This window comes from Ursus maritimus, unplaced genomic scaffold (genome assembly GCF_017311325.1).
Source record: "Ursus maritimus isolate PB19 unplaced genomic scaffold, ASM1731132v1 scaffold_8, whole genome shotgun sequence".
In the NCBI taxonomy this organism is placed as follows: domain Eukaryota; kingdom Metazoa; phylum Chordata; class Mammalia; order Carnivora; family Ursidae; genus Ursus; species Ursus maritimus.
The window spans coordinates 16,990,224-17,000,897 of NW_024426996.1; the positions used below are offsets into that span (position 1 = coordinate 16,990,224).

At 47.1% G+C, this 10,674-nt stretch overlaps 1 protein-coding gene across 2 annotated transcripts in view; it reads right to left on the reverse strand.

The window, feature by feature from the left end:
* GPAT3 (glycerol-3-phosphate acyltransferase 3) overlaps positions 1-8,157 on the reverse strand; it is a 62,143-nt gene extending 53,986 nt beyond the window's left edge. The window contains exons 1-2 of one of the 2 annotated variants that reach the window (XM_040625140.1): positions 8,057-8,157; positions 7,474-7,764 (exon numbers count right to left, since the gene is read on the reverse strand). In XM_040625140.1, the coding sequence (XP_040481074.1) occupies positions 7,474-7,614 (141 nt within the window). In that variant the 5' untranslated portion in view covers positions 7,615-7,764; positions 8,057-8,157. Of the gene's footprint in view, positions 1-7,473; positions 7,952-8,056 lie in introns of those variants that run through there. The other variant, XM_008693317.2, reaches the window with a different exon arrangement.
* Between the last annotated feature and the right edge of the window lie 2,517 nt (positions 8,158-10,674).

Genomic DNA, 10,674 nt, shown 5'->3' on the forward strand with positions numbered 1-10,674 from the left:
TGAGGATAATAGTTCCTATCCCATAGGGTTGTTAGGAGGATTAAATGAGATTAACACCGGTAAACACCTAAACACAGGACCTGAAGAATGACTACTGTTTTCATAACAAATAAAGCATTCAGAGGCCAGATACACTCAGAGAGACCGAATTGCCTGCATCAGAAATAGGCTTGCAGAAGGAGGCAGTCTACACTTGGGGAGCTGGAAAGGAAGGGGTGAAATCGCTAACTAAAGACACCACGTAGCCACCTGGTCACTTGCCCCTAGTGAAATGCACAGGGAAAATGTTATGATTATGAGGAACAGGAGAACAGGAAAAATCAATTCCCATTTTTGTTTTCAATGTACATAGGAGTGTAAAGAGAGATACCAAGGTGTGATTTGTTATTTTCTTCCTTATACTTTTTCTATGCATTTCCAAAATTATCTACCATTAACATCCGAGTTCAAAAACCACAAGTGAACTTTGTTGACGGCATCCCAGAAAATCCCAATGGCTGTCTTTCCAGTTCAGAAAAGGAATGATTAAAATAGTATTTCAATGATTACAATTCCAGAAGGTAACATTGTTGAAACTGACTGACTGGAGAGGAAGTGGGAAATTAGAGGTAAAAGGCATTGGGATCATTATAATTAGGACTTAAGCACCCTTGAAGGAGCAAAAAGAATTAATCGAAAATGCAGTGGCTAAAAACAGGTATTGCTAGGCTCACAAGGAATTAAACAGATTTTTAAAAATTCAAGTAAGTAAGACAATGAAGGACACAGGCTAAATGACCTAAAACATATACTTGAAGGTCAAGGAGAAGGGCATGATCTGACTACGTCAGGACCCCCTGCACAACATCCCAAAGAGCCAAGTAGGAACATGCTATTTGTGCTTAGAGAACAGCCTATAAATAGAGACTTAATCTTCCCAGCTTCAAGCGGCAAGTGACAAATGATAATAAGACTCAATCTTAATCTGATTGCACCTTTTTCCTTCTTTGCTGATTTAATGCAGGAATTCTCAAACTCTAGACATGTCTCTCATCCCTTCTCAGTAGAGGTAAAGGTTTATTTCCATAGTTTTTCACTTTCAAGCTTTAGTACCTATTGTCATTTATAATTAGACCAAAGAGAGAATTAAAATAAAATTTTGTCCATAATCGAACATTTGTTATCTTGGAGCTCACTTTTTTTCTTGTGGCCAGGTGATTTTATATTTTATATAAATGGCAGTTACCTTAGATTAGGACAATTACTCCAGGCTCGTGTGATGGAAAATATTGATATTTTGAGGCTGCTATGGGCTGAATTGTGTCTCCCCCCCAAAATTCATATGTGGAAGCCCTAACTCCCCAGCATCTCAGAATGTGACTGCATTTGGAGACAGGGCCTTTTTAAAAAGGTGACAAGGTTAAAACAAGGCCTTTAGGGTGGGCCTTAATCCAACACGACTGGTGTCCTTCTAAGAAGAGGAAATTTAACACACATAGACACCAGGGATTTGCACACACAGAGGAAAGATCATATGAGGCCATGGCAAGAAGGCAGCCATCTGCAAGCCAAGGAGAGAGGCCCCAGAAGAAACCAAACCTGCCAACACCTTCATTTTGGACTTCCAGCTTCCAGAATTGTGAGAAAATAAATTTCTGTTGTCTAAGACACCCAGTCTGTGGTATTTTGTCATGGCAGCCCGAGCAAACTGATACAGGGGCATGCCTCCTATAGCGTGATGTGCTCCAAAGAGCTCCATGTTCTGTCACCAGACAAGCGTCAGGATGCATAACCTCTCCTGAAATGGTAACTCCTACAAAATGCAGTTACGGTGTTCAAGACTAGCAAAGTGTCAGGTTAGAGGAGAAGTCATTTAATGCCAAAGGAAATCTGTACTAGAGAACCATTTTCTTCTGTGGGCTTGCTCCAGGGAAGGTGAAAAGCACCGAAGCTTTGCAGCCAGACACGTACGCATATGAACTGTGGCTCTGAACTTCCTGGCTGGGCTCACCTCAGAGGAGAGATTTTTCACCTCTTGAGACCTCATCCCTAAACCAGGGACAGTACCAAGACAAAAGATGAAAGAAGATAATCTATCCCATGACCGCCGCACAACAGGCCACAAAGTAGAAAATGTTGGCTTCCTCCTCCCTCCTCACACCCCACTATTTATTTAGCTTCCAAAATTACTTTTTTTCCAGACCACCAGTGCATCTTCCAATAAACAGCTATGTCTCTTCTACCACGCCAACTGATCAGGTTAAGCCCAAAAACAGAGGTGGGGAATATCTCTTCAGAAGCTCTAAGCCTCTTCTAGAGGTTATCTCAGAAAACATCTGCCTCCAGGAACCACGAAAAATGCAGTTCTGACCACAAGATGATCCTGAAATATGATGGTGACTTCTAACAACCCCCATTGTTACTCCGATCTCACTTCCCCTTACAAAGAAAAGCTGAAAGATACTTCCCATCAGGTTTTCACTCTACTTTACTTTAAAAATCCTCTTGGGAAGCAAAAGTAGCTGTCTCTAATTCACTCACACAAAAAGGGTTAAGTCTGATTTTAAAATATCTTCCTTTTTATTCATGTATTCATTTATTTTTTTTAATAAAAACATTTATTGTTAATAAAAACGTTTTAATAAAAACTGGGTGTGGAGCCCAGCTCAGGGCTTGAAATCATGACCCTGAGATGAAGACCTGAGCTGAGATCAAGACTCACACTGCGCTTGAACTCACAGCCCCGAGATCAAGAGCTGAGCTGAGATCAAGAGTTGGACACGTAACTGACTGAGCCACCCAGGCGCACCTAGGTCTGAGTTTTAAAGCTTAGATCAAAATCTTGCAAAACTGTGACACTGTCACCTAGATAATTACAACTTTCAGTTTTTACTCTAAAAAAACATTTAAAATTAACTTAAAAAAGAAAAGGAGAGGATGAAAATTATATAAAAATTCAAATACTAGGTTTAGCCAAATAACAGCAGGCCACCATCTGTAGCATAATAAAACAGCTTCTTGACAGAGCTGTTATCTTGGCAGAGTAAGAATTGAGGCTCTAGATTCAAATTAAAATCCCAATTCTACCACTAATAGCTGTATGCCACTATTTGGACAAATTACCTCTCTGAATCTCCATTCCCCAACCTATCAATGGGAGTAATACAGCCTCTGTCAGAGAGTTGTGGAATTAAGCACACTGCCTGGGTAGCTTTTCTTTATTAATACTTTCTGTCGTAAACAGCCATGGCCTTCTAGCATGTTTATTGTATTTCCAACACCAGGAATAACACCTGAGTATTATATTAAAAGGGTGTTATAACCATCTGACATGACATTTATTGACATGCCTTTTATTTCTTTTCTTTTTTTTTTTTTTTAAAGATTTTATTTATTTATTTGACAGAGAGAGAGAGACGGCCAGCCAGAGAGGGAACATAAGCAGGGGGAGTGGGAGAGGAAGAAGCAGGCTCCCAGCAGAGCAGGGAGCCTGATGTGGGGGTCGATCCCAGGACCCTGGGATCACGCCCCGAGCCGAAGGCAGATGCCCAACGACTGAGCCACCCAGGCGCCCCATGACATGTCTTTTAAAAAAGATGAAAAACTAACTGGTGGATGGAGGAAAGTGTAAAGGGAAAGAATAATAATTAAAATAAAAGACAAGAATAGTCTGCTCTGAGTTGTATGCTAACTCCTTAAAGATCTCAAGGTAAGTTAAATCTTAGCCACAGACTTTGGGGCGCCTGGGTGGCACAGCGGTTAAGCGTCTGCCTTCGGCTCAGGGCGTGATCACGGCGATCTGGGATCGAGCCCCACATCAGGCTCCTCTGCAATGAGCCTGCTTCTTCCTCTCCCACTCCCCCTGCTTGTGTTCCCTCTCTCGCTGGCTGTCTCTATCTCTGTCGAATAAATAAATAAAATCTTTAAAAAAAAAAAAAAATCTTAGCCACAAAGGAGCAAAGACAAAAAAAAAAATCAAAAAACAAAAAAAACAAGACCAAAGAGTGTTCCAGTTCAGACTCCACTGACATTGGAGCATCTCCTGTGCATCACTGCTTTCCTTGACCTCTCCTCACTGACCTGCGCAGTAACACTCTGAGGCGTACTCCTCTACGCCCACGTTGAAACTTAACTGCCCTGCCCATGGTCACAGGGCCAGAAATTCAGAGGAACCTGTCCGTGCTTCCAGCTTATTTTTCAAAAGCTGAGGAGAAAAAAATAGTCCATTAACATTCATTATCTGTCCATTGCCTGTGTTATCTGGTTAGATTAGATAATTTACATACCACTGCCCTCCCTTCTACTCTACCCATCCTATATTCTCTTCCCATCTTTAGTTCCCTCTAATCATGAGCCTTGTGCCAGCTCAGAGCAATCCTTCGCCACCCTCACCCCCATTAACTTCTGCGGTTGAAAACAGCATTTTTTAATCTTAAATCCATGTTCCTGTTTGGGATAAACACGAAAACCTCACTCACACACACACCCCTTCCAGAGATTCCGACTCGTATACCCTACCATCCGAACGCACTATCCTCTCTACACGTCCCCACCCCAAAGTTTTACTTTTCATAGTTCGAAGTCCTAAAACAATTTTCCTAATAGGAAGTTGTAATAATGCTGTATATACTCCTTAGAAATCATGATATACCCCTGGAAAATCACCGGCTTAGAGAAAGAAACAACCAAGTCCATTGAAAACTAAGTGCTAAGGAATAATGAGGAGCAGAACGACTGGGCCTTGCACAGAATCGACAAAAAGGCAGGGTATTTGTCCAGAGCTAAAGATGTCCTAGTACTGAACAACCAGCACAACTTTTAAGGGTCAGGAAAAGCAATCCACTGTACTACCCAACCGCCTAACAGAAATGTCGGGGAAGCATCAAAGGCTCTTCTGGCTGAAGGACGAGAAGAAGCCGTGGGTCACCACTTCCCTCTTCTGCGCCTAAAGCAGACATCACTGTGGGATCACAGCTCCTTCCTGAGGAGCCCACCTGCTCCCAAACACAGGCGCTCCAGTCAGCTACAGGTCAGAGCCGGTCCACAAAGTGAATCCCCATTCTAGTTACGTATATGCCAAGCATCACTCTGACCCAGCAAAGGGGGTAGTTCCTTAGGCCGTCATCTACCTGGTTGCCAAGCTAAGTGGGCTATCTCTCAGTAACAAGCAGCACATCTCTAAAAGTCTCTTCAACTCTAGATGGACAAAAAATTAAATTCAGGCCCTACCTACCCGAAGACCAGATCCTAAACTGGAGAGATCCCTTCCAAGTATAGTAGGTATTTGCCAAGCCGACAGCTACTAGCTGGTTCTCTCTGCTTGACATCTCTTCAGTTGTACCTTGAATTATTAAAGCAAGACAGACAGGAGTCAGCCGCTGGAAGCCAGTGTGTGGGATTTACCTTCACTCCAGTCTCACTTGGGGTATAAATTCCGAAAGACTCTGCTGTACAGGGGAACAACTCAGTCATTTCAGAGTTCTGAGAAAGAGTTCTGAACACCAGCCAAAGAAGATCGTCTGCTATGGGGAGAGTGTTTGTAAAAGATCTAGCAGTAAGAGGCAGCCTAAGAAATTCACAGCACAGAGTGACCAAGTTCAGAGTGTGAAGTCAACAGGAAAGGTTACAAACTGCAGCAATATCTCCCAGGCAGAAACAACAGAACTTTTAAAACGTGAGGGCTGAAGATAAAGACTCAAATATAACTTCAAAGACAAGGCAGAAAAATCGCCATGAAAAGAAAGTGCAACAAAAATCTGGGGCAAAACAGGAGATTAGCAGGGAGAAGAGAGTTGCAGGAGGTTAGTAAGTGAGAGATTAGCAGGTAATCTCCACGTGGGAGATTAGCGGGTTAGAGATGTGTATCTGAGAGCCACCCCACTCACCGAGGGAGAAAAAAGCCAGGTCCCGGGGGCGGACTGAAGATAAGGGCAGAAAAATGAGAACCCGTACTAGCAGGTCCTGTAGAAGTTAGAGAAAAAAGGGTGCTAGAGTTTAAATGGCATTATTCGTTTAACAAGTAGCAGCAAACACTGACATAGCACCTAACACCTACAGGCACCCTTCTAAAATGCTGGACATATGAACTCATTTAAACAACTCTGTGGGGGCGCCTGGGTGGCTCAGGTCCTGGGGATTGAGCCCCAGGGTCCAGCTCTCTGCTCAGGGAGTCTGCTTCTCCCTCTGCCCCTCTCCCTGCTCATGCTCAAGAGCTCTCTCTCTCTCTCTCTCTCGTTCTGTCTCTCAAATAAATAAATAAAATCTTTAAAAAAAAAATCAAAACCAACCCTAGGGAAATAGGTGTTATATTGTTATTCCTATTTTATAGATGCGGAAAATAAAGCACAAGGAGTAGGGGATTTCCCTAAGGTCACATATTGAGGAGCGGAACTGATTTTGGAACCAAATCTAAGCAAATCCGTATCCCAAGTCTGTCGTCCTGACCACTAGACTACAGGGCCTCTCCCCAGTTAAGACTCCAGGCTCCACTTAATTCAAGCAAACCACTGAACTTCTCTGAGTCTCTGTTTCCTCCCCTGAAAAAAAGGGGATGACGCTGGCCCTCCCTACCTTCCAAGGCTTTGGGGAGCATCCGATGAAAGAGCAAAGGGGAAAGCCCTCTGTAATCTAAGCTCTGTGTAAGGGTGAGCTGCTGTTGCTCCCCACCAGGCTCACCCCCAGCTAACACCTTTCTTTGCAGAATTTGGAAGCAGGAGTGTAGGGAAAACAGAGGTCAAAGAATATACGTTTTCAATGACATTTCAAGTGCTTTTGGTTAGATAAAATTTCCATGACTCCACTAAAATATTATCAGATTTCTCTCTGCCGCCCAGCAATTGGTTTCTTATCTTGAGCATAAACTAGAACGTGATGCCTCTCTGGACAGCATGCCTTAGTACACGAAAGGACCTCTGAAACCTGGGGCTATAAAAACTAAGGAGAGTGAAGGGACAACTGCACTACATAATGGGTATAAAGAAATCGATAATAGATGGGGCGCCTGGCATTCCGGGATCGAGTCCCACATCAGGCTCCTCCGCTGGGAGCCTGCTTCTTCCTCTCCCACTCCCCTGCTGTGTTCCCTCTCTCGCTGGCTGTCTATCTCTGTCAAATTAATAAATAAAATCTAAAAAAAAAAAAAAGAAATCGATAATGTAAAAGACGGATGCATTGTTACTCTAATCAGTAATAATAATAATAACAATAATAAAACAGTGGGTGGGGCTGGTTCTGCAATCAACTTGGGGAACAGCAAGGTGGTCCGGTGGTCACAGCCCGGATCCCTCCACTCTGCGGAAGGAGCCAAGATGCTGTCTCCGCGCTAGTGCGGGAGGTAATCTGAAACGCACACCCCTCGGGACCGCTGACCTTCCAAGATGGTCCCCTCGCATCAACCCGGCTCTCCGCAGATCTACTCGCGGCCACCACTGCCCCGGGGTCTCTCTCCCTAAAGCCCTCAAAGGTGTTGGGGCGCCGCATCCCCCCGGCACTCACCTCTAAAGTTTTCACCAAGATCTTCATGTAGACCTCGGAGATGCCCAAAGACACCCCGAAGACCGAAGGCAGGAGGATGAGGCAGAGCACCAGCGTCAGCCAGGTGGAAAGGATCTTCCCGGCCAGCTCTGCGCCCTCCATGGCTGGGCGCACCCTCTCGGAAGGGGTCCACGGAGGAGGTCCGAGCGCGACAGCTGTCCCTGCCCCTAGGCAGTCGGGCTGCAGCTCCGGGAGCAGAGGCGCGGAGCCGGGCTCCGGAGAGTCAGCGCCGCCGCCTCCCGGCACTCACCTCTGCCGGGAAAGAAGAAAGGAAGGAAAAAACTTTCAGAACGACGGCAATTTCCTTCCTTCCCCTTCGGGCTCCTCCCGGCCCGGCCGGTTAACTCTTTCTCCGCTGGAGGCCCAGGCCAGCGCCGAAGCCACCGCAGCGAGGGCAGACCTGGTCGCGCCGGCAGGACGACTGGAGCCGGGGTGAGCGAGGTGACACCGCGGCGCGGGCAAGGCAGCGCAGCCGGGAACGCGCCCCACCCTGGTGCCTAATTTCCTCTGGGTGGCGACTGCGACGACTCAGCGGCTGACTCACCGAGGCCCTCCCGGAGGCCCTCCCGGAGCGCGGATCCCTGCGGGCGCACCGCACCACTGCACACCCGCCGCGGGCGGAACTGGCGCCGGGCCGAGCACTGGGCTGGGGCAAGCTGCGCTCCCGCGCCCGGCGCCCTATTTCTGCACCCTGCCCTCGCCCCACCTCCCCCGCCACCCAACGGGGAGCTTCCAGGCGGGATCTGCACCGCCAGCGCCGCAGCCCCCACCCCCACCCCCGCCCCGGCGGCCTCCCTTCTTCCCCGCGCCCCGCCTCCCCCAGCTTGCCCAGCCAAGGTCCTTTAGGGAGCAGAGCTTTCTGCAAACTGGTAGCATTTCTTCACCCCCAAAATGAACTACTGACGTATCCGGGACGCTTGAGAAGACCATGTTTGTATGGCTGTAAAACCACCTCTTTGGAAGGGCTTTCGGGGAGAGGGAAAGGCACAGAGCGCCGCTGAGCTGCCGTTCGCGCCGCGTCCAGGTCTCCCACGCCTCCTTCCCCTCTCTCCGCTGAGCCGCTCTGCGGCTCTCTCTTGCTCGTCGGGAGAGGGGAAAGCTCTCTCCGAGAGTCGCCTACCCCACTCAGCAGCCATCGCGCTGGCACAGGAATCCTTCCGCTGAGGGTCGCTCTCTTCCTGGGGGAAGATTCCAACCACAGTTTGCCCTACCGTTTACCCAACACTCAGCCTGCAGAAGCTGCAGGAAAATGCCAGGTTGGCTCAAATCTTCAGCAAGCTGCCGCGCGCCTCCCGGGCATTCGGGCGCCCCCGCCCCGCGCTGGCGCCTTGCTAGCCCCTATTAGAACAGTGAAGGGCAAAAACGTCTATGGCTATTTGCGACCTGATCTGTTCTTAAGAATGAACAGATGACGGGATGTCGAGACAGTAGGAGATAGAAAATCAGGCTGCCCAGGGCTTCCAGATCTTTACCGAATGAGACCAAAATCTCATACAGACAGGTCTCTTTCCGGCATTATTTCAAGCTGGAAAAACTGGGAGGGCAAGCAAACTGAATTAAAGCAGTGTTGATAGCAAACACTTCAAAGAAACCTGCCCCTGCCCAGGGTGTGGAGGAAATGGGGAGCAGAAAGGGGGAGAGAAGCCCCAACGCAAAGAACGTAAATAAACGTTTGTCCTCTGCACCTCCTGCCAGGTGTGTACCACAACCCTCCCCCACCGCTAAGAAAGAAAACAATTACGACTTGGTCCTAAGAACCAAGTCATGAATGAAGAAGTTTCAGGGCTTTGGCTTCTCTGTATGTCCTGCCAGTTTGCAAAAACAAGGAAGACACGATTGCCAAAATCTGTCCCAAGTCCTTGCTGAAAACGAACGCATATTTAGCATAAAACCTCAAAGGTTATATTGACTCATTTAACACTTGTACTTCAGGCAAAATTCTCTCCTTATGTTGCCTCAAAGGAAAGTGACTAAGGAATGTTGCATGATTGTTCCAAAGTTTACCCAGCAAACACCCAGTGCACGCAACTCAGCGTCAGGATGGCTTTTTCTCCCCAGCCAGGCAGGGTGCTGGGTGCCCACAACCCCTAGTCATTTCTGTTGCTCATGGTCAAACTCCATGAACTGGTTTTGGTTTGTTGTTTCTGGTTTTTTCACTACTGTGGAAGAATTACTGTCCCACAGCGGAACGGTAGAATGGTAATAACATGGCATTGTGGTCTCAGGCTGACTGCAGTGCAGACAACTCTAATTTTGAGCTTTTAGTCCTGTGCTTCAGCTCTCTCCTCAGTCAAATGGACTCATTTTTGGGTCAGATGTGATTGTGAGTTTGAAACTACTTTGTTTAACAACAAAGCTCTCGGCAGAGATCAGAAGGAAAGTTGGTGCAAGTGCAAATCTGTCATCTTTTTCTTGCCTAAAATACAGAAGAGCCAAGATAGGCTCACCCTTGCAAGTGATGAGGGAGAGGGAGGGAAGGGGAGAGAGGGTGGGTGGTCCCAATGTTCCATTCACTCACCTCCCCTCGCCCCTCTCCTGCAGCCCTTGAGGCTCTTTCCATCACACGTCAGCAGGACCCTCCTTCCTTTCATGCGGTTAGGACCCCCTGCACTTATTCTATTAGCTCCCAGGGCTGCCTTCACAAACGACCACAGACTCAATGACTTAAAACAACAAAACTTTATTTTCTCAGTTCTGGAGGCCAGAAGTCTGAAGTGGAGGTGTTTGCAGGGCCAAGTTCCTTCCGAAGGCTTTGGGGGGGGAGGGGGGGATGACACAATCTTTTCTTGCTTCCTCTTGCTTCTGGCGGCTCCCAGCATTCGCTGGCTTATGGCAGCACCACTCCAATCATTGTCTCAGTCTTCCTAAGTCTCCTCTTCCCTTCTCTTCTCTGATAAAGACATTGTCATCCTGGACTTAGGACCCATCCTCATCCAGGGTGACCTCATCCCAGGGAAAGCCTTCATTTAATTATACTCAATCTGCAGAGACCTTTTTTTCCAAATAAGGTCACATTCACAGGTTAGGATTTGAGCACGTCTTCGGGAAGGCTACAGCTCAATCCACTATACTTATCATCTCTGTAAACTGAGATAATAACACCCACTTGGAGAAGTTGCTATTGGGATTTGAGATTATATTTTAAAAATTTAGCTGATAGTA